Source organism: Microcaecilia unicolor, chromosome 12 (genome assembly GCF_901765095.1).
Source record: "Microcaecilia unicolor chromosome 12, aMicUni1.1, whole genome shotgun sequence".
Taxonomy (NCBI): Eukaryota; Metazoa; Chordata; class Amphibia; order Gymnophiona; family Siphonopidae; genus Microcaecilia; species Microcaecilia unicolor.
Genome location: NC_044042.1, coordinates 38,600,760 through 38,625,475, shown reverse-complemented (window position 1 = coordinate 38,625,475; position 24,716 = coordinate 38,600,760). Strand labels below are relative to the sequence as shown.

Here is a 24,716-nt window from a genome sequence, read left to right as displayed (position 1 = left end):
TAGGCTTTGCTCAAGTTCTCAAAAGAGACAAACTTTCTGTCTGAAGACTGCCCAAGAAAAGGCACCCAAAGAGACTATTACTACCTTTCACAACCTAGCCCTACCTTTTTCTCCTGTGGGTATGTACCTTTATCTTGGGGGAAAAGGCAGGCAATTACCCAGGTCAACGGTTTTTGAGAATCTTTCTTCCCACTCAATGTAAGCAAAGCTCTCCCAGGTACAGCTAAATTAAAAATGTCACAGAAAACTCTGGAAACGGACAACTACCTATAAGGGGTGCTGTAAAAACATTCTGTACCCGATTGCATCTAATGCAAGAAATGAAAACGGAAACTCAAAGGTTTCAAAAGACAAACCCATGATCATCCAACCCCCAAATCCCCTTGCATTTAATCCCAACTGCCCACTGGGCTAGAAGACTGCCATAATACAATACAGTCTTGTCTCCACCCAACCAGAAATGGAGGGGGGGGGGGGGTCATCAAATCACAGCAGTCACTCCTCCAGTTAATGAAGACCAAGCACTGTGATGAAGTGCTCTCGGCCACTTTTATCCTATATAATAATTCTCACCTCCAACATTCTATGCTTGGGACCGTGGCTCCCTGGCTGCAAGTGGTCTGCGAGGCAGACACGCACGGACGTCAACACAGCTGATTCCAAGGCAAGGGGAGGAGTACCTACTCCTCCTACTGCCTCAGAATCAGCTGTCACCCCCCCCCCCCGCGCTATGGCCCACTCAAAACCCACCCCCTCCCGCGAACCTGTAGATCCCCCCCCCCAGAACGCCAAAAACCGCACCCTCCCTCCCACCGCTGTTGTGCACTACCTTCGGGTGGGTTCCTCAATCATCTTCTCAGAAAGTTTAACTTCGTGCGTCTGACGTCAGACGCACGCAGAGGAACTTCCAGACAAGATGATTGAAGAACCTATGGGAAGGGAAGAACAACACGGCGGCGGTGGCGGCAGTTTTCGCTCGCATGGGGGGGGGGGGGGGGAATTGCCTGCCTAAGGCCCGTTTCCTTGCCTACAGAAATGAAGTGAGGAAAGATACACATTTTTTTATGCTGTTTCGTTGAATTACCTCTATGGTCTTCTGCTGATCTATGCCCAAGCTGTGCATAAGCCGTAAGACCTGCTCATTGTATTCCCCAATGGAGGGCTCGTTTTCTTGCCCCTGTGGGTATAAGATGGGCCGCTGCACCGGAACCTCCGCCAGCATCCACTTGTGCTCTTTGATCTGGCCGATGGTCAGTCTTTTGGCGGGTTCAAGGACCAGCATTCTCCTGATCAAGTGTTCACACTCTGTTACCAAAGGACATAAGAGGCAGGGGGGGGGGGGGGGGGGTCAAAAACAGATCCCAGCATTTATGAACTGCAAAATCCAGGAACAGAAATATCACAAATGATACAGGGCTGTGACCAGTGAGTGGTAAAGAGGAGAAGAAAACCCAATGTGGTCTTTTCTTTAAAAGCAGAAAAAAAAAAGGTCTATAGACACTTCTTACAATTTAAAACACAATGTAAGCATTTCAGTTCTCACAAAGAATAGAATCAATTTCTTTTCTGGCTCTACAGTGTAAGAGTGAATGCATGTGTGGAGGGAACTTCATATTTACAGCCACCTCCTATGGACCTTTTTTACTTCCTTAAGTATTAGAATGTTTCTGCTGTATAATTAAGCAGGAGCAGGAATTGTGCATTTTCCATTCACATCTCCCCCACTTTGACTGCAGCCCTACTGGGGATAAAGTCACACAGTGTACAGTAACATCTACACTCTTAAGCTATCCTAAAACCTTCAGCAATAATAATTTTGAGATTTACAGAGACTGCCAATAGACATTATGGTTCTAATTCTACAGAATCGTGTATGGCCTCCTCTGGGGTAGATGGCCTGGCAGAACTGAACTACGACCTGGATTATATCCACTTAAAAAAATGCAAACTGGAGGTGGGATGGGTCTGAGGTGTAAAGAATGAAATTACTACCACCATCCAATAATGGGCCAATGGAGGCCTAAGGAGATAATGTAATTTCCCCTGCTCCTCAGTCCCTGATGGGAGTGCTAGGTTTAAACCCAAGTTCGGGGGAGACCAAACCTCTTGTTTGTAAAGCAGGAACTCTGCTACTTGCCTTCGTCCTGTTGCAAAATTTAATACATAACATTCAAAGGGCAACTCTGAGAATTAGCCAAACTTTACTGTTTGAATTTGCCCCCTGTGGCTCAGTTAATTATTGTCTGGGTAGATCACAGGCTGCACAAAATTTAGCCAAATATACAAGGTGGCATTCTGGGAGTTCACGGGGAATAGCTGAACGTTGGATCAGTCAGTGATGATATTTGGTGTCAGCCGGTTACCCCAAGCAACTCTGGTCAGCCACAACAGCAGATCTAAAATACTTTGGTTAATTAAAGCAAAGTAAATTAGAAGAGATACCCAAAATATAAAAGGAAATATAACCGAGTCCGGCTAATTTTAGACAGGAAATTTTAACTTTTACTTATTTGGACTAGTCGCACATGCAGCTGAACACCAAAGTCTGACTGCTTCATAGCTAGCGATGCTCAGCTGATCTACAAAGTTATTCTGCTTTTATGGCCTCACATTCAGGCTATACATAACTTCATTCTAAGGGCCCTGTTTATTTATTTTATTTGTTACATTTATATCCCACATTTTCCCACCTATTTGTAGGCTCAATGTGGCTTACATAGTACCGGAGAGGCGTTACAGACTCCGGTGTAAACAGATACAAAGTGATGTTGTGGTAAGATAAAGTTCATGTGGCACAGCCACACTAGGGAATCGTACAACGAAAGAGTTGTGTTATGTCCATTACGTTCTTTGATTTTGTTGTGTTGCTAAGCTGTGTTATAGGCATGATAGCGTCTTTAATGCACGTTAACCGTGTACGTGCCTACCATATCCCTATAGGCACCTACACGGTTAGCGCACGCGCTAGTTGTAGGCACATTAAAAACACTAATGTGCCTTAGTAAACAGAGCCTTAAGTGTCCTTTTGTAGGCCATAAATGATTTGGTATAGTCAAAGTTTCCTATGTTTGCCTCCATCTGGATGTCCCGTAAGTCTTAAACTGATTTATAAAAACATGGCAATTTGAGCAAGCTTTTTGTCTCATAGGTTTTTCTGTAAATGAGTGTCACTCTCTGTCAGTTGTTTATCCCTTGAAGCATTCTTGAACTGATGAATGTTTTTTCTATCCTATGATTACTGTAGTCCCTTTCTTGTTGCTTTAAATTTTTAATTATTGATTGTACACCGCCCTGTTCTGCTTGTCGGTATGGGCGGTATAGAAATTCTGAATAAACTGTACTCACTTGAATTACCTAACATACGCAAGCTATAAATTAGTAACAAAAAACAACCCGCAGTATGTTTAAATTAGGGTAACTTTTACAAAGTGGCATAATAGAAGGGGTCAGTTTCCCTTAAGTTTATCTCTGGGATCATGACATATATATATATATATATATATATATATATATATATATATATATATATAGATATAGATATAGATATAGATATAGATATATAGATAGACAGATATATAGATATAGATATATATGTTTAAAACAAAAAACAAAAAAAAAAGGAAAAAAATCCAGCAGAACACACATCAAGATTTTTCATCCTTGCACAATCTTGCTCCTATTTAGATTAGACTTGAAGTATCTGGCCCAAGTGTATAGGACGGAAGGATTGATTACACAGGAGAAAGGCATTTTTCAAATGACTGGAGTAGCAAGTAAGACAGGGAAGTGAAGGCTGTCATTCCACCCTCTGCTCAAAAAAGGGGAGTAGATCAGGTGTTGAGTGGGGAATTTTGAAGCCCCTGGGTGTGGTTTTAGCCGTGTACTGTACACCAGCTGCAAAGCAGGTATAAAATCCACATATTGATGAACTTGAGGAGCAGCAAGTCCTGATTTTTAAAAAGGGAAGCACAAAGGTTTATTTATTTTGAAAATTGTGCTCACTGACCCCAAATGTACCTAGGGAAATGGTAACTGGGTAGGAACGGTTTTGTCCATTTAACAGTTTTTCCACAAACCTGTAGCAACCCCTGCAACATGGACATGGCAACATTCAAACAGCAGAAAATGGCTTTGGCCACCAAGGCAGAGTTGCACCATGGTTAAAGCACTATTTAGTTTTACCTTCTGACATGAAGTATGGGATCCTGAACCTTCCTTCAAGCACCCTCTGCCGCAAGATAGGGAGTGATGGGCCATCAAATGGTAAAGCCCCACAGACCAGAACATAGAGGACAACTCCCATACTCTAAACAGAGAGAGAGAGACAGAGAGAGGTTTGGTATGTCATTATTAACAAGGTGTCATTCCTGCTTCAGATCTCATTATGGGTTTATTCTGGTTTCACTATCAATCTGCCTTCCTATACAAACAACTTTGTCATGTACTCAGGCTCCATGGATTGCTTAATCAGCTTGCGATGAGGTGATGCACATGGAGACCATCTGTAGAGAAACAAGGGAAGGAAACCTAAAGACTCCCCCCAAAACCTTCCTACAGCTCCCAGCAGCACGTGCCCTAAAATTTACCACTGTGCTTCAGAAATTGTCCATTTCTGTACAAAACAAAATGCAGCTGACCTTCAACTATGAAGTAAATTAGACCAGAAATCAAAGGTGGTTTTTGTTTGCATGAGGGTGGGGAGATGTGAAGAGCATCAATTTAGCAAGCCTGAGGGAGCAAGTGTACTCCAAAAGCAGGTAGCTTTGTTCATGAGCCAGGTACAGCGTAAACAACTGAAAAATTACTGCATCTATTAATTACCCTGTCCCTGAACCCAGCCCTGACCTTAAGTCACTTAGGCAAATCAGTTTCTTTCCTCATCTACAGCAGAAAGAGAAAGAATTCAGTATGGAAGCTGGACCTGCCCTCAAAGCAGGGCATCCTACCAGACTCATCCTTACAAGTCAAGGTAGGCCAACGCTGCAGTGAGGAGGATGGTGGGATTTGATGCAGCCATGTTGGAGTGAAAAAGAACCCATTCCACAGTATCAAGAGGAACCTCATTTGGACACGATAAGAAAATGGAGCTACTGAGATGTTCTTTTCTATCCCAATTAAGTAAATTCAAAATTTGAAAGCAGAGATTCCATTTTATCTATATACAGCTTTAACTGAGGCTCAAAGTGGGGAACAGTATATGAAACGGCAAATAAAGGTCTGAGAAAGGTTGCCAACTGGATCCAGACTCGTCCATCAGGGTTGATCCAGTCTTAGGTTTACCCCATTGCATGCAGGGACTTGTAATCTTGCTATTCCTAGGGAATGCAGGCACATAATTCTGATTTTCCCATTGCATGAAGTGGGGTAAAATCCAGGACTGGATCAAGCTTGTCAGGCGAATCTGGATCCAGTTGGTAACCCTATGTCTGAGGCACAATAAAGAGAGGAAGTGGAAAAATATGAAGATCTAGGGCCTTCAGATTATGCTCTGAATCCCCAGCTCATTAAAGCTTTTTCCTACAGCTGGCCCAAATTTATTAGTAGAAAATCATGTTGTAGATTTATTAAACTGTATTTTCTCAATGTGAATCAACACCAAAAAAAAAAAACTCAGTCTATCTTTCAACCAAACAAATCAGAGACTAGAATTAAAGGTTAAATAAAAAAAAAAAATTGTTGCAGTTGCTAAAAACCGTGATGCTAAGCCAACAACTAGACAAGCAATCACTATCCAATCATCACCCCATCTGCCCCCAGCAGCTAACGTCCATGTTCAATAATTAATTAAATCTCAAACTGAGGAGCTAAGCTGGGGCACCCAAAATCATGACTTCACTCACTCTGTCCACTGTCAAAAAAAAAACACTGACACATGTGAATTGAAATAAAGTTTTGCCCATTAATGCTATGCTATAATTTAAAGAGCCAGCCACTCTACTTCCTTATTCAAACTGCGCCTGTTTGAGATCATTTGATATATGGATTTCAGGTTGAATATTAATCTAAACTGATATTGTAGGGCTTTAGTAAAGAATTATTTGGTGCATATGTAGAATCTATAAAAAATTAACTTTCAATTTAAGGGGATATTATTACTTTTTGTTTTTAGGATCTTCAGACGCCGCCGTCAAGAACGAAACATGGCAACCATGTAGAGATTCTGTAAGCATGGATTATAACTTTAGGAAGAAGTTGGGAAGCAAGTGTTCACATTTAGGGCCCTGTTTACTAAGTCACGCTATAGGCATGCTACAAACTGAAGACTAGCAAATCTCCTGGACCGGATGGTATTCATCCCAGAGTACTGATAGAACTGAAAAATGAGCTTGCGGAGCTATTGTTAGAAATATGTAATTTATCCTTAAAATCGAGAGTGGTACCGGAAGATTGGAGGGTGGCCAATGTAACGCCGATTTTTAAAAAAAGGTTCCAGAGGAGATCCGGGAAATTATAGACCGGTGAGTCTGACGTCGGTGCCGGGCAAAATGGTAGAGACTTATACAGAATATAGAACAGGAAAAGTTCTCTATGATGACGAATCACAGAAGGCAAAAGTAGAGACTAATAGACGATTCACCACTGGAGACGTGAGTCCAACATTCTTTATTATATCAAAGATAATGACCCGACACAGGCCGTGTTTCGACGCTAAAAAAGCGTCTGCATCAGGGGTCAATAAATACACCAAGTAGTGAATGTAAAATGAGGAGTCCTACTTGTATGTGTGTTGTCAACTCACTAATCACATAGCACTAAACAGAAAATGCTGGACACAAACTATCAGAGCAAAAGTTATAAGAAGACTTATACAGAACAAAATTACAGAGCATATTCAAAAGCATGGATTAATGAGACAAAGTCAACATGGATTTAGTGAAGGGAAATCTTGCCTCACCAATCTACTACATTTCTTTGAAGGGGTGAACAAACATGTGGATAAATGGGAGCCGGTTGATATTGTGTATCTGGATTTTCAGAAGGCATTTGACAAAGTACCTCATGAAAAGACCCCAGAGGAAATTGGAGAGTCATGGGATAGGAGGTAGTGTTCTATTGTGGATTAAAAACTGGTTAAAAGATAGAAAACAGAGAGTAGGGTTAAATGGTCAGTATTCTCAATGGAGAAGGGTAGTTAGTGGGGTTCCCCAGGGGTCTGTGCTGGGACCACTGCTTTTTAACATATTTATAAATGACCTAGAGATGGAAGTAACTAGTGAGGCAATTAAATTTGCTGATGACACAAAGTTATTCAAAGTTGTTAAATCGCGGGAGGATTGTGAAAAATTACAAGAGGACCTTACGAGACTGGGAGACTGGGCGTCTAAATGGCATACGACGCTTAATGTGAGCAAGTGCAAAGTGATGCATGTGGGAAAGAGGAACCTGAATTATAGCTACGTCATGCAAGGTTCCACGTTAGGAGTCACGGACCAAGAAAGGGATCTAGTGTTGTCGTTGATGATACGTTGAAACCTTCTGCTCAGTGTGCTGCTGCGGCTAAGAAAGCAAATAGAATGGTAGGTATTAATAGGAAAGGAAAACAAAAATGAGGATGTTATAATGCCTTTGTATCGCTCCATGGTGCGACTGCACCTCGAATATTGTGTTCAAATATGGTCGCCGCATCTCAAAAAAGATATAGTGGAAAGGTACAGAGAAGGGTGACAAAAATGATAAAGGGGATGGGACAACTTCCCTATGAGGAAAGGCTAAAGCGGCTAGGGCTCTTCAGCTTGGAGAAAAGGCGGCTGAGGGGAGATATGATAGAGGTCTATAAAATAATGAGTGGAGTTGAATGGGTAGATGTGAAGCGTCTGTTTACGCTTTCCAAAAATACTAGGACTAGGGGGCATTCGATGAAGCTACAATATAGTAAATTTAAAATGAATCGGAGAAAATGTTTCTTCACTCAACGTATAATTAAACTCTGGAATTCGTTGCCAGAGAATGTGGTAAAGGCGGTTAGCTTAGCGGGGTTTAAAAAAGGTTTGGACGGCTTCCTAAAGGAAAAGTCCATAGACCGTTATTGAATGGACTTGGGGAAAACCCACTATTTCTGGGATAAGCAGTATAAAATGTTTTGTACTTTTTTGGGATCTTGCCAGGTATATTGTGTCCTGGATTGGCCACTGTTGGAAACAGGATGCTGGGCTTGATGGACCTTTGGTCTTTCCCAGTATGGCAATACTTATGTACTTATGCTTTCGTTTTTAGCATGCGCTAAAAATTAGAGTGTGCTAACGCTGGAAGACACCCAAAGGAATACATGGGTGTCTCTAGAGTTAGTTGGAAATATGCTGGTGATATTATGACTTCATTCATGGCATGATTTAATTATTGAAAATGCAAGTTAGCTGCCAAGGGCAGATGGTGCGATGACTGGATAGCGATTGCTTGTCCATTTGTTAGCATAGATTTATTAATGGAAGACTCATTCTGTCTGAGGCATAATTTCAGTTCTTCTTTGACTAAAGGATGACAGGACTTGGAAAGCCCCTATTTTATAGCAGCTTTGGCAGGCTCAAAGCCCTGCTCCTTAGCTCTCCCATACCAGGTTTCATTTCATTTCAAGTAGCAGCTATTATGGAAATATACCCAGATATCCAGCTGAGGTCCCTCATACTGGTGACCTTCAAAGACTTCAGGAGCAGCGTACGGAGGACTTCCACACCAGGTTGCCAGAGGCTCTCCTGTCTTATAGAAATTTCCAAAGCCAAAATCTGTAGAGAAAGAAAATGGAAAACAAATCTCCAAAACTGTTTTAACTAACAAAAATCAATGAAAAGATTGTAGGTACTAACACAGAGGGCCAGTGCTCCCCACTATTTGTTCTCAGGCATTGCACGCTAGATAGTCTCCCTCCTTACAGGTCCTCTTCCAACGCTCCTGCTACTCTCCCTCCTTACAGGCCCAACGCTCCTGCTACTCTCCCTCCTTACAGGCCCAATGCTCCTGCTAGTCTCCCTCCTTACAGGCCCTCTTCCAACACTGCTAGTCTCCCTCCTTACAGGCCCAATGCTCCTGCTAGTCTCCCTCCTTACAGGCCCTCTTCCAACACTCCTGCTACCCTACCTTCACTAAGCACTGTGAAACTCCCACAGAATAACACCTCAAGTGTGTTTTTCTGTCATGGCATGACGTTCTTTTTCCTTGCTTTTAAACTTGATTTTAACCATGGTACACCACTCTATTATTGCCCAAAGGAAGAGCAGTATATCAGATTATATAAACTACCATGCACCTCTTCTCTTCAAGAGCAGCTGAAGCCCTGCAAACTGGCTCAACCACTTTTAATCCTGTAACAGGGAGGCCACTTGAGCATGTAAATGCACAGAATACCGTCACTTTTCTGGGTAACTGTACACTCACATTTATTTTTTTATTTGGATTTTGCTCACACCTTTTTCAGTAGTAGCTCAAGGTGAGTTACATTCAGGTACTCTGGATATTTCTCTGTCCCAGGAGGGCTCACAATCTAAGTTTGTACCTGAGGCAATGGAGGGTTAAGTGACTTGCCCAAGATCACAAGGAGCAGCAGTGGGATTTGAACCGGCCACCTCTGGATTTCAAGATCGGTGCTCTAACCACTAGGCCACTCCTCCACTCCACATGCATTAAGTAGCAACTAAGCACTATTCTGTAAGGCTGTGCATGGGTGGAGCATGAGAGGGGTATGGGCAGGGCTGCCACATACACATAGTCTGCTATGTCCACCCTTGCTGCATTCTGCGGTGCAGATGATGCTTGGCCGCTCTAATTTTGAACTGATAAACACTGGGCCTGAAGCAGCTACATTGGCTTCTGGCAGTATAATGCTTTAATGGACCATTTTATCTGTTACAGACAGTGCAATTCCATACACCATAAAGATCATTGAGATCTGAGAATGCAGGATATCTTTCAGTTCCTTTGCTGGTTGGTATACGCTTTGTAGAAACAATGCCCACTGCATGGGAAATTTGGTATGGAATAAACTTCCTGGACACTTGCGATTGTGTTCCACTTTGCAGCAATTCAAAAAGGTGTTGATAACATATCTATTCTTGCAAGCCTTTGTTGATGTTTGAAGATGTACCTCATTATATTTGACATGCTATGCTATTATGATTGGCTCTGTGTTGGATTTTGTGTGTTTTTGTTTTTTAAGCTGCTTAGGAGTAAGCAGGATATACATAGCATAGTAACATAGTAGATGACGGCAGAAAAAGACCTGCATGGTCCATCCAGTCTGCCCAAGACAAACTCATGTGTGTATACCTTACCTTGAATTTGTACCTGTCCTTTTTAGGGCACAGACCATATAAGTCTGCCCAGCAGTATTTCCCGCCTCCCAACCACCAGTCCCGCCTCCCATCACCGGCTCTGGTACAGACCGTATAAGTCTGCCCTCCCCTATCCTCGCCTCCCAACCACCACCCCCTCTTCCCCCCAACTGCTCCGTCTCCCAATTTCAGCTAAGCTTCTGAGGATCCATTCCTTCTGCACAGGATTCCTCTATGCATATCCCACGCATGTTTGAACTCCGTTACCGTTTTCATCTCCACCACCTCCCGCGGGAGGTTAAGCCAGGTCTATTGCTGGTGTAACTTTGGAGGCATAAATGTAAGGCATTGCAATACTAGGGGGTATGCAATGAAGCTACAAAGTAGTAAATTTAAAACGAATCAGAGAAAAATTGTCTTCACTCAACATGTAATTAAACTCTGGAATTCATTTCCAGAGAATGTGGTAAATGCGATTAGCTTAGTGGGGTTTTAAAAAAAAAAAAGTTTGGCCGGCTTCCTAAAGGAAAAGTCCATAGACCATTATTAAAATGGACTTGGGGAAAATCCACTGCTTATTTCTGGGATAAGCAAAATGTTTTGTACTTTTTGGGGGGATCTTGCCAGGTATTTGTGACCTGGATTGGCCACTGTTGGAAACAGGATGCTGGACCTTTGGTCTGTCCCAGTATGGCAATACTTATGTACTTATGATGCTGGGTTACGTTAGTATTCTGTAAAGTCAGTGGCTCCCAAATCTGGTCCTGGAGGCACCCCAGCCAGTCAGGTTTTCAGGATATTAACAATGAATATTCATGAGATATTTACAAGCAGTGGAGGTACTGCATGCAAAACTCATGAATATTCATTGTGGATATTCTGACTGGCTGGGGAGCCTCTAGGATCAGGTTTGGGAACCACTGCTATAAGGTAATCCAAGCACCCAAGTGCTGTTATAGAACAGTACCTCGCCACAGAGCACTGGGATGCCTAAAAAGAGGTGCTCACTAACAGAATTACCCCCTTGTCTCTCACTGCCTCAGGTACTCGGCTCAGAGTGTCTCTTATAACTGTCACTAGTCATATCACATTTAGACTACAGTAATTCTCTTCTGCTGTCATCACTCAAGCACCTCCAACTAGTAGAATCAACTGCAGTAAAACTCCTTCATGGTGCACACAAATTTGACCAAGTCGTACCTCTACTCAAGAAAGAACACTGGCCGCCTGCTTCTACATGACTTCAGTTGAAAAACTTCTAAGCCTTGTTTATGAAGGATTACAATTAGGCGCAACAGACTATAATTACAAATCTAATTCCATCTCGCACTTTACGTTCCTCTCAACACCACCTTCTGCAGCTTTGTTTCCCCTTCACTATATGGCTGGACATCACTCGTGGAACTGGTTTTTCATATGCTGCTTCCAAACTATGGAATACTCTGTCCATCACTATTAAGTTATAACTTTCTTTTCCCTCCTTTAAAAAATCCCTTAAAACTTTGTCTATTTGCTCAAACTTTCTCTACTTAGTTTTCTCTTTTTTCTTTTTCTTATTAACATCTTGTAAACTGCAAATAGCAGTATATCAAGTGTTTGTACATTTTTTAAAAAAACCCTCTAAGCTACAGACTTATTGTACCTGAATTACTCAAATGCTGTAAGCCACCTTGAGCATCATTTGGAAACGTAGGCTAATGGATCCAAAAAGTTATTATTAGCATTATAAATTGCTGGCACGAGTCAGAGAATCTTGCAAAGTCAGCAGTGCTGGTAAACAGGAGTGAGGCAGCTGGGCCAGTCCTAAGAACCTTCTTAATGGCCCAGAGGCATGTGAGCAGCATGTGGCACTGGGGGGGGGGGGGGGGGGGGGGGGAAACAAACACTGGGGCTGGAAGTGAGCTGTTGTATCTGTGCCTGTCTTACCAAACTCACTGGGCAGGCTCCTGATTCAGTCTTGAGTCTCACCTCACACAAACCAAACTAAGGTTTTAAAATAAATAAATAAATAGCAGCCTAGAAGCATCTTGGGACATTCACTGTTTCCTTTATGGAAACACCATCATCAGAAACAAATGAATATACTCCTCACTATCAGAGAACCACAAACTAAGCAGGGACACATTTTTACTTGTGGCTTCACCAGCCAGTGTTGTTAATGACATAATGATTTCTCATTTAGACAGGAACCCTGCAAAAAGAGGCTGCATTAGGTCCCTGTCTGTCCAACTATGCTCCTTAGAAGACAACAGGTCGCTGGCCACAGCATTAGACTGAAATGGTGGAAAGCCTTAGATATGGAGCTTCTAGACCGGACTGCAGGGCCCCTCTCATTGTTCACATACGGTATCTGAATTAGAAAGCTACCTTATGAAGTTAATTTTCTTAAAAGAGCTAATCACATAAGTTTAAGAAAGACACACCAAATGTGTTCCCTTCGTCTCTACTCCTCCTAATACCCCATCACCCATTAGGAGACTTGCAGGCTTATTTTCGAAAGAGAAGGGCGCTCATCTTTCAACACAAATCGGAAGATGGGTGTCCTTCTCCCAGGGTCGCCCAAATCGGCATAATCAAAAGCCAATTTTGAGCATCCTCAACTGCTTTCCATCACGGGGACGAACAAAGTTAATGGGGGCTTGTCTGAAGCATAGTGAAAGCGGGACTGGGGTGTGCTTAACACATGGGCGTTCTCGGCTGATCATGGAAAAAAGAAGGGCGTCCCTGACAAGCACTTGGCCAACTTTACTTGGTCCATTTTTTTCTTATGACCAAGCCTCAAAAAGGTGCCTGAACTGACCAGATGACCACTGGAGGGAATTGGGGATGACCTCTCCTTACTCCCCCAGTGGATCACTAACTCCCTCCAACCCTCAAAAAAAGAAACTTTTAAAATATTTTTTGCCAGCCTCTATGCCAGCCTCAAATGTCATACCCAGCTCCATGTCAGCAGTATGTAGGTCCCTGGAGCAGTTTTACTGGGTGCAGTGCACTTCAGGCAGGCGGACCCAGGCCCATCCCCAATGTGAGCCCTTCAAAACCCACTGTACCCACATGTAGGTGCCCCCCTTCACCCCTTAGGGCTATGGTAGTGTTGTACAGTTATGGGTAGTGGGTTTTGGGAGGGCTCAGCACCCAAGGTAAGGGAGCTATGCACCTGGGAACAATTTGTGAAGCCCACTGCAGTGCCCCCTAGGGTGCCCGGTTGGTGTCTTGGCATGTGAGGGGGACCAGTGCACTACGAATGCTGGCTCCTCTCATGACCAAATGGCTTGAATTTGGTCGTTTCTGAGATGGGCGTCCTCGGTTTCCATTATTGCTGAAAACCGGGGATGACCATCTCTAAGGTCGACCTAAATGTTGAGATCTGGGGGTCCCCGACCGTTATTATCAAAATGAAAGATAGACTCCCATCTTGTTTCGATAATACGGTTTCCCTGCCCCTTTGTGAGGACACCCTCTGGGAAACTTGGGCGACCCGTTCGATTATGCCCCTCCACGTGACAAGCAGAATGCCAAGAAAAGGTGCCAATGGCTACTCTTTCTTTACCAAGATACAGTCCATGTCCTCCTGCTCAAGGAGATGGCAGTACTCAGCTTTACTACTTAAAATGAGTACATTTAACCTTCCCCTCCCACCAATTTCATAAAATGTCTCTCCTATATGGCCATTTTCATCATGCTGCAGATCTTGGGCATATGTTATCTTCCTCTCCAGACTTAGACACTCAAAAGACAAGGCCTCCTTTTCAAGGGGCCAAAAAGTAGGTGAACTATGGCAGCCATGCAAGCTTCAAGCTGCACTGGAGGGAAAGGGGTAAATCTTCATTCAGGCCCTTTTTAGCTAGGGGAGCAACTTTGCTGGCAGCATGATACTAATAGTCTTTATGCTTAGTATTCATGCACTGTTACAAAGTTTGAAAATTGAGTTACAAAGTAAACTCCTAAACTATGGAGAAAGGACTCTGTCTGTACACAACCTCATTAACTCACCTCACCAACCCTCTCAACTATGAAAGCTTACCTTATACAGCTATCCGATTCACTCCCTCCCTTCTTCCCTCTTCCCTTTCTTGATCGCTACACACTACTAACTGTATCTGATATCCTGATATGACAAAGTCAACAAATCTATGTAAGCCACATTGAGCCTGCAAATAGGTGGGGGAATGTGGGATACAAATACAATAAATAAATAAAATACAGTGCTGTGCACACCTGACTGCACGATAGTAATTTTAAGTAGCAACAGCAGCATTAAGGCAGTTTCTTTTTGAAAGTTACTTAGTGTAAAGTTTGCGCACAGAACAAGAATGTTGACTTTGCACCTCCTATCTCTGCAGGCAGCCAAGCAGGGCTAAATCAGCATGTGTACATATGAGAAGTAAAATGCATGCCTTCTACTTTCCTAAACACATCTCCAGGAACATCCCTTTAACCCAGCTAAAAGAATGTGCAGGATGAAAGCTGGGTAATCAACTTTCCATGTTGCCTTTTACTAACTTAAAGAGGGAGGGGGGGGGGGGGGGTCAGGGTTCGAATGCCAGGATAGGAATACTGTTTTCTGTTTGACTAAAATGCTGGCCCGTTCATAATCTGGAAAGTCCCACCAGGCAACCCAACAGCCTTTCAACCCAACCAGCATGGCTGGCACAACATCAGTAAATGTGGTACAGATGGATGGGGGTGGGGTGAGGTTGGGGGGCTAAGCTGACATTTAGGTGTGTGCTGGCCTGTTCTTAGGACAGGGGTTCCGGAACCCTAACCAGTGAATTTTTCAGGATACCCATAATGAATATGCATGAGATTGATTTGCATACCAAGGAGGCAGAGTATGCAGATGGGTCTCAGAACAGGTTTGGGAATCACTGGCTTAGAGAGCAGTAGGGCGGGCATCAGATCACAGGGCCCAGGTCGATCCCCTCCGCCCTTCCTTTGGCTGCCACAGTCGGTCGTATCTCTAGACCCGCAGCAGTAATAAAGGAAACACGTGCAGAGACAGCAGGCGAAGAGGGAGGGAGGTTTGAAGAAAAATGCTAGACTGGGGTGGGAGGGAGAGGGTGACGTTGAATGGATCAGAGGGAGGGTGGAAAGAGTAGGGGAGATGCTGGACTTGGGGGGGGGGGGAAGGGGAAGGAAGAGAAAATGGAGATGCTGGACTGAGAGGAGAAGGCGATGATGGATGGGGAGGGTGAAAAGTAGGGGCAATGCTGGACTTGGGGGGGGGGGAGGGGAAGGAAGAGAAAAGGGAGATGCTGGACTGGGCAAGGGGAGAAGAGTGCCTCAATTAATAGGTTGTAAAGAGGCACCAGAAACCCTAGCACCGGTGGTGAAAACATAGCAGTAAAGAACATTACAATGAACATTTTTGGTTTCAACAGGTGTGAAGCGCTATTTTACGAAAGGACACAGGCATCAGAATTGAGACATCCAGGTCAGGACATGCACAATTCCAGCAGTATTTTAATATAGAGCCTGTGCTAAAATATATGCAGCAGTGCACATGTATTTGCTGGCATGTGCAGGAGCAGCTATTTCACAGAGAGAACATGCTGAAGGAAAAAAAAAAAAAAAAAAAAAAAAAAAAGGAGTGGCAAAGGCGATTTTGCAGCTTCTACTTGTAGTTGCCCCATTTTAGACACATAAAAGTGTAGATGCCACAAATTAAATAAGCAAGGTTGCAATTTTAGTCTGTTGTTTTTTCTTTCAGAAGTAGACAAAAACCACACAAGATTAATCTTTCATGTAAAGCCCTGGCTGAAGCAAGATTTTTTTTTTTAAACCTACATGTGCTGCTGAGCAGGTGTAAAAACAGACATGAACTTTTTCCCCACAAACATGTATTTCCTTTGTGAAGTGGGGAATCCCACCCTAGCTATGCCCCTTTGAAGACTCTACCTGGTACTGATTTCCTTTGTGAAATGGGGAATCCCTCCCTAGCCATGCTCCCTTGAAGTCTCTACCTGGTTTGTATTTCCTTTTCGAAATGGGGAATCCTACCTAAGCTACGCCCCCTTGAAGTCTACTTTTTACTCTGTATTTCCATATATAAATAGGGGCTTTCTGAACTATGTTTTTGCATAGATATGCAATATACACATATAAATGCCACTCAATGTGAAAAATTGCAAAATAAGGCTTCTAAAATAACCCTATGAGGTAGCAAAGGCCATTTCCTCTGTGAGATTCATAGGAGAGTGGTAGAATTTCTCTATTACCTGCATGAGGAGGACCTCAAAAGGAAGGCACAGACAGCCTGCAAAAGGGATCAGCTCTTAACATCAAGCCGCCTTTAATTAATGCTAACTCACTAATAAGCTCCTCTGGGAGTCTGCCCCTACATAAGTGAATCACCGAATTCGCACTTGGGGGCAGGTAGCTTCTCAGCCACTGGTAAGGGCAAAAAACACGATTCTTTGGCTCAGTTTGTCACTGTCTTCTAATTACCCCTAAAAACTCCACCGATCGTGGATAGTCATAACAGATCTAAAATTCTTCTATACATCCTGCCGTTGGCGACACAGTTAGTGATATCAAGAAAACTTAGCTCTGCCTCCTTTATCACTCCTGCTCCCCTCCCTCCTCCATTTTCCTATCCGCACCTTCCATTCTATCACTTCCTCTTCCTCCCTCCCCCTGTTCCCTCCACTCCTTCCTTCATATCCCTTCCTTTTGAACTCACTCTATCCTTTATGGCTTTCTCTTTGCCATTCTAGACACCGTCAGCCTGGTCTAGAGGGAGCTGCACATTCTCATTCAGAGCCGGGCCATCTTGCCCCTATCCTGCTCTGGAGGGATGAATACAATGATGCTCACAGGCCACCTCCATTTAGGTATCCAGAGTCAAAAAAAAGTCTCCTCCCATGCTGTTTGAAGCCAATTAAAAGCTGCACTGGATCTGGAGAGACACTTCCATTTCACCTGCCTCGCGCTTTCCTACCAGTTTCAAAACCTCGCTGTGAGAGTGAAGTGTAACAGTCTCAGAACAGAGCACCAGCGCCAAGTTCCTGCTCTCCTAAATAAATATCAGCTCCTTTTGTATTTACCCTAAACCTAGCATTACATGTACCATAAGATCTTTAAAATGCAAGCAGCCAAATACACACCCTCCCTCATTACTTTACCAATGTTACATTATTATATGTGGAAAGTAAATACTGCTACAGCCGTGTTTTATCAGCTGCTGTAACACGTTAACACATACAATTTAATCACATTATTCACGGGGAGCACGAGTATGAGAGAGTTCCGAGAACCCTCTCTTTAAAGTGTACAATTGATTTTGCAAAAATGTATCCCTTCTCCAATAGGAAAAAAAGTGGGTGTATATGTGTGTTGTTTTTTTTTTTTAATTACACGTACCACACCTCCATCCCTGGAAAAATATGCACAGGTCACATAACAGCAGGCCTTGTGCTTGTGTAAAAGACACCCGAATGAGTGTTTCCACGTGTATGCAGTGGCGTAGGAAGGGGGGGGGGGGGCGGTGGGGCGGTCCGCCCCTGGTGCACGCCGCTGGGGGATGTTGGCGCCTCGCTGGTTCCTTGCTCTCTCTGCCCCGGAACAGGTTACTTCCTGTTCCAGGGCAGAGAGAGCAGGGAACCAGCGAGGCGCCGACACCCCCCAGCGGTGTGCAATCAGCGGATTGGCTCTCCTGCCCGCCCCTCACCGCCTTCCAGGTATGTTCTCGGGGGGGGGGGGGGGGGGTTGTGCTCTGGAGGGGGAGGGTGCGCCGCATTGCACCCGGGGGGGGGGGGGTGCGCAGCGGCGACCCGCCCTGGCTGTCAGCTGCCCTCGCGACGCCACTGCGTGTATGTTTACAAGTTTTATAAAATTACCCATGAAAAATGCAGTGGCATTGTAGAGACTTCACCACTCCATCTCGTTCTTGAATTCTGGCAGTGATTTTTTGGGGGAGGGGGGGACACCTATATTAGCCCTTGCAGTAGATTTTGCTGCTCTATTCATCAGAAGCGTGTTTAAAAAAAAAATCAACTGGGTTTCCTTCTTCTAAGTCAGTTAAGAGAAGCATACAAATAAAACCAGAACACACAATATGCACATCACTGCACTTATAACTTACTAGCAAATAGTCTAAAGATACATCATACAGCTATCTACTTAGTATTCATAAATGGGTTTCTGCCAGGTACTTGTGACCTGGATTGGCCACTGCTGGAAGCAGGCTACTAAGCTAGATGGACCATTGGTCTGTCCCAGTGTGGCTATTCTTATGTTCTTATGACATTTTAAGGCTGTTGAAACAGGTGCAAAGTCCACACTTTCTTTTTGGTAATCTATAGACTCTACACTGTTTTTGAAAATGAAAATAGGCACACACTTTCCCTTTGGAAACTGAGAACGAGAAAGCAGCTAGAAATGCTTCCAGCTGCTGATCTGTGGGTAAAATGAATGGAATTAGGAAAGGTACAGAAAAGGGCGATGAAAATGATAAAGGGGGTGGGACGACTTCCCTATGAGGAAAGGCTAAAGTGGCTAGGGCTCTTCAGCTTGGAGAAAAGAAGGCTGAAGGGAGATATGACAGAGGTCTATAAAATAATGAGTGGAGTGGAACGGGTAGATGTGAATTGCTTGTTTACTCTTTCCAAAAATACTAGGACTAGGGGGCACTCAATGAAGCTACAAAGTAGTAAATTTAAAACGAATCAGAAACTCTGGAATTCGTTGCCAGAGAATGTAGTAAAAGCAGTTAGCTTAGCGGGGTTTAAAAAAAAAGGTTTGGATAGCTTCCTAAAAGAAAAGTCCATAAGCCATTATTAAAATGGACTTGGGGAAAACCCAATGCTTGTTTCTAGGATAAGCAGCATAAAATGTATTGTACTGTTTTGGGATCTTGCCAAGTACTTGTAACCTGGATTGGCCACTGTTGGAAATAGGGTACTGGTCTTGATGGACCTTCAGTCTGTCCCAGTATGATTATGGCTTTGAATGTTACCTTCCCTACATATTGTTCCTGAAAGTGCTTCACCAGCATACAATGTATTGCTGCTTATTCCGTCACTGCTTTAATAGGTGGCAGGAGTACCCTCTGTGGTTAGACAGGGCTGACAATCAGGGGATCCTGGCTGAAATCCCACTGCTGTGACCTTCAGAAAGTTGCTTATCCTTCCATTGCCTCAGATACAAAATTAGACTTTAAGCCCCCTGGGGACAGGGAAGTACTTTTAGTACCTGAACATAAATCACCTTTAGCTACTACTGAAGAAGGTGTGAGCTGAAGTCAAGTAAAGAGCCATAGGTTTCTCACAGTGGCCTTGCTGTAGGATTATTCTAACCTAGCAACAATTAGGCCAGTTCGTTCTCTCCGAAAGCAGCGAATTCCAAAGGATTACTGTAGAGGCACTGATCTGTTCTACGGACCTTCACTTTTATATTGACTGCTCTCACAATGTGGCACACGAGCCCAATTCAGCTTCTCTGTTATTGGGCTGGATTAGCTGAGGTAGGTGAAGAGTGCGAAGGATGCAATGCCAAGTCACAAGATGCTTTTGGGTCACCTGCCTGTGCTTACACAGTCACACCCACTAGTCACACTGACACAGACATTCTTCTGCTCTGCTGAACATTTCACACACACACAACAACCCCCCCCCCCAAACAATTAAGCAACTGGTGTGCTAGAGGGGGACTGCATAGCTGCTGCTGATATACCAATGGCCTCATGTGCTAAACACCTCAGCTTTTTTAAAGTGATCAGGATATGGAAATTAACAGTTCTCTGGCTTCAGACAGTAGAGGGGGATTATTGTATTAAATCTGGTAGTTTGGTGGCACTGCCCTGTACAAGGTCTCCTCCTCCTCTCCTGAGTTCAATCCTCAAACTGCATTCACAGATTGGGGGGGGGGGGGGGGGGGGAGGGACAAAGATCCTTGGCATAGTTTACAGTTGACATCTAGTGGCTGGATTTAAAGCCCCCGAGGTGCAGAGTTCCATACAGAGCCATGAGGCAAGACCCTTACAGCAACAGCCAGATTAGGCATGTCAGAGGAGAACAAAATAGGGAAAGAATCCCCAGGTTAACTGTGAATGAAGGTTCGTGGCACCAAATCCCAGCCCTGGTTCTGACTAAGCTGCAAGTACAAAGGCTTAACAACATTAAAATACAAGCAGGAGGGCCTTGCCCCATTATTATAAAAGGCCTAGGGAGTGCATGGAGAAGCACATTAAAGTCCTCCCTGCAGCCCAAAATGCAAACAAAGTGTCAGTGAGTAAGAAAGGAGAGAGGATGTTAAAACAGTTTTGTATCTCTCTTTTTCATATACCTGAAAGGGATCACCACAGGTCTTCCCAGAAATCCTGGCACAGGTTCAGCAACTCCAGTCTATTTCTGAGAAATGGAAGACATTAAGAGGAGGTCTACCCTTCAGAGAGCCGAATCCTTGGGCAGTATGCATTCAAAGAATCCCCCGAGGGGGGGCCAATGAAATCACCAAACACTACTGCTGCCATCACTGCTAGAGTCTAAGGTGGAGAGAGGTTATAGCAGCTTGTCAAGTGGTCAAGTGAGGAGCAGAGGCAGGAGGACTGCAGAAGTCTATGTGTGGGTTATGTCAACTATCAAGGAAGCCAGGGCAGGTTCAAGAATCCAGGACAGAGATTCCAGACAAACGGAGGATTAAAAGAACAAAACAAGAAGCCAGAACAGGACACTGCAGAGACCCAACTGGAACCACCAAAAAAGAGGTTGCTATGCGTACAGGCTGCGGCTCATCCAAAGTCATGGCGTCGGTGACAGAGGAAGAACTGAGCCAGGTTAACGTGACAATGTCATTGTAAAGGAGCTACACGGGGGGCCAACGCTTTAGTTTATTCACTGCAAATGAAAAAGAATTGCAGAATACAGAATGGAAGAGAAAGAATGCGCCTAGCCTTTGTCAAATACATTTTCCTGTGTGTTGCCAAAGAGCCCCTGCTATCTCTGGATTTCACATAACGTTTTTTTTTTTTTTTGTAGCTCCTGAATTAAAAAAAAAAAAAAAGCTTAACTCTTTTTCTATAATATGCACCAGTCTGTACAGAAATCGAACACATACATATCCTCCTATCAGCCGTTCCTTTCACGTAAGCCTACAACCTATAGAGGTTTCAAGATCCTGTTTAGTTTCATGGAAGATCTGGCTGCACTGAAATAGATCAAGATAAAGCAGAGGAAAGGAGAAAACTATGGTGCAAGAGATGCTGTCGGAAAGCATAGGCAGGGGGTGGACAGGAGACCACTACCAAAGCTGAGCCTCATCACAAACTGAATACTGAGCAGCTCCCCCTTATGTCACTGCACAGGCTGCTACCGTACCAATAAGTGCTCTTATCTCCCACTGCTACCCTGTTTCCCCGAAAGTAAGACATCTCCCGAAAATAAGACCTAGTAGAGGTTTTCCTGAATTGGTAGATATAAGGCCTCCCCCGAAAGTAAGACCTAGCAAATTTTTGTTTGAAAGCAGGGCCGCCGAGAGCCGGACAAGGCCGCCCCCGGGCCTCCCTCCACACCCGAGGTCACCGGGCCCCCCTCCACCCACCCTCCGTCGCTCCCGGAACTAACCTTAAACGCGTCCTTTCACCTTCGCAGCAAGCAACAGCAGGGCAGACCTCCTTCCGTGCCCCACCCTCGCGGACGTTACGTCAGGCGAGGGCGGGACACGGAAGGAAGGAGTGGCGTGGCCTGCCCTGCTGCTGCTTGCTGCGAAGGTGAAAGGAGGCGTTTAAGGTTAGTTCCAGGAGTGATGGAGGGCGGGTGGGCCAACCCCGATGTTTCCACGAAAAATAAGACAGCCCCTGAAAATAAGACCTAGCGCATTTTTGGGGACAAAAATTAATATAAGACAGTGTCTTATTTTTGGGGAAACACGGTAACTGCAGGAGCTGCTTTATCTAGAGAGGTGTCACTGCCTCCCTCTATTTGTACAGGATGTTCCTTACAGCACCAAAGCAGACCTGCCTGCGAGTGGCTGGCCAGAGCACCAACAGCCCAACAGTTCCAATGCAGGAGAGCACCTGGGACAGATATGTTTCCTCAATGATTCAGTGCCGGGGAGTCAAATTTCACACTAATCCCGCAAAAATACACTACCTACAAAACTTGAGGTGCAAGCCACTGCTTCCCTATGCCTCCATTTACTTGGCTAGAATTAGACAGTAATAATAAATGAGTTTGAAAACAGGAAAATAAACCCTTGCAAGTTAGCGATCAGCAACACAATGCCAGCTTTTTTACCCCAGAAGTCAGCGCACCCGCTTCAAAATACCAGCAATTCTAAACGCTAAAAATCTCATCTAGTTGCAAAGGATGACATCTCAAAAGGTCCATGAAGTGAATTAGATTGATTCCAGAACACTAAGGGGTTCTTTTACTAAGCCGCGTAAGAATCCACGCGCGCCCAATGTGCGCCAAAATGGAGTTACTGCCCGACCACCGCGTGGCTCTTGCGGTAATTTCATTTTTGGTGCACGTCCGATGCGCGTATCTGAAAAATATTTTTTATTTTCGGGCGTGCGTAACAGACGCACTCCAAGTAGCATTTGGCGTGCAAAGGTCATTACCGCGTGGGTCTTTACCATTAAGTCAATGGCTGGTGGAAAGATCTCAGACCCCAAATGGATGCACGGCAATGTTCATTTTGCCGCACGTCCATTTTCGGCAAAAATTTTAAAAAGGCCTTTTTTTTACAGGCGCGTTAAAAAATGGATCGTTACACGACCAAAACCCGCACCTACACTACCGCAAGCTATTTTTCAGCTCGCCTTTATAAAAGGACCCCTAAATACTTTGCCCTAGGTAAGTTCAGTCCTGATTTTACCCCATTGCATGATTGTCTTAAGAACTACAAATCCATGTGCATAAAAGGAACAAAAGCAGGACTGGATCAGCTAGTTGGGATGACATGTTGGCATATTTTTAAAGCACTTAGCCTCCCAAAGTTCCATAGAAACCTATGGAACTTAGCCTCCCAAAGTGCTTTGAAAATAAGCCTGATGGTGACCTACATCAACAGATGACCCCCATACACAATTTATACGTTCTGTAATAAGTCACTTTGTGGCAGCACATATGGAAAAAGTTGACGTTAACAGCTAAGTTGCTCATAAGTACATAAGTATTGCCATACTGGGACAGACCAAAGGTCCATCAAGCCCAGCATCCTGTTTCCAACAACAGCCAATCCAGGTCACAAATACCTGGCAAGATCCCCAAAAAGTTCAATACATTTTATGCTGCTTATCCCAGAAATAAGTAGTGGATTTTCCCCAAGTCATTTTAATAACGGTCTATGGACTTTTCCTTTAGGAAGCCGTCCAAACCTTTTTTTAAACCCCGCTAAGCTAAACCACTGTTATCACACATTCTCTGGCAACGAATTCCAGAGTTTCTCCAATTCATTTCAAATTCACTACTTTGTAGCTTCATGCATATCATTTTAAGCTATTTACAGATTAATGAAAAAAAGTGCTTTAAATGCAGTTATAGAGAGATTCAATAGGACCGATGAGGAGGAAGGCGAGCAGTGAGCAGAGTGCTCATGTGAAACAAGTTGCTGCTAAGGTCGGTTGATGAACTGTAGCTATTGTTGCATGTTGATATTATTCACTTTGCACCTTTCAATACCTTTTAGGGAATTTTACATGTAAAATCATTTTTTTTCATTATTTGAGACACCTATGAGCATTTTTAATAGTTTTTAGTATGGTGTTTTTATATTTCATTATGACTGTATATTCATTTGTGCTATTTTATTTACTTTTGAAATCTTGTTTTGCCTCTGAAGCTGGGATTCCCATGTTTTCCTCTACTGATGAATACTTAGAAAACCCTAAATGGATTTAAACAGCGCTTTGTTAAAACAGAGAAAACTGAGCTCCACCAATTGGTAAATAACCCGTATGCTCAAGGTGATCATGAAGACAGACCATCATCTGGTCTGCTCCTCTATCATCTATTTAATTTTGACAAGGCTATTTTCTTGGACCTTCCTGGTTAGCTATATGCTTAGGGGCAGCAGAATACATTTTCGGTTGCCAAAGCCAAACAAAGCAACCTCCAGCCCCACCTACAAGCTGATCAGGCCACAGCACTAGTGGCCCACCCCATTCTGCTGCCTATACAAACTATTTATAAAACTACCAAGTACTCTCATTGCCTTGGAAGGTGACCAAAGTCATTAACGGGGACTAACATTAAACTGGTTACTTCCTTCTCTGCATTAAAGATCATGTGTTGAGCAGCTTTTCCTCTGCCACCCTGCTCTACCTCTCTTTGTGTGTCACATTCTTCTGAAGATGGGCAGAAAATATCAATGAAATGTAACTATGCTCTTTGAATAGTGTTAACTGAGGGGAGGAGAAAGCGCAGGCCAAGCCTACAACCTTTTTCTGCCTGAAAAGGTCCATGTGGGATGAGGTGGGGCGAGGTGAGGGCGCCCTTTGTTGTGGGAAGCAGG

At 43.9% G+C, this 24,716-nt stretch overlaps 1 protein-coding gene across 1 annotated transcript in view; it reads right to left on the bottom strand.

The window, feature by feature from the left end:
- Nucleotides 1-24,716, bottom strand: part of SIK2 (salt inducible kinase 2) — a 115,493-nt gene that overhangs the window by 34,764 nt on the left and 56,013 nt on the right. The window contains exons 5-7 of the mRNA XM_030220744.1: nucleotides 8,596-8,720; nucleotides 4,183-4,306; nucleotides 1,085-1,305 (exon numbers count right to left, since the gene is read on the bottom strand). Coding sequence (XP_030076604.1) covers nucleotides 1,085-1,305; nucleotides 4,183-4,306; nucleotides 8,596-8,720 — 470 coding nt within the window. The remainder of the gene's footprint in view (nucleotides 1-1,084; nucleotides 1,306-4,182; nucleotides 4,307-8,595; nucleotides 8,721-24,716) is intronic.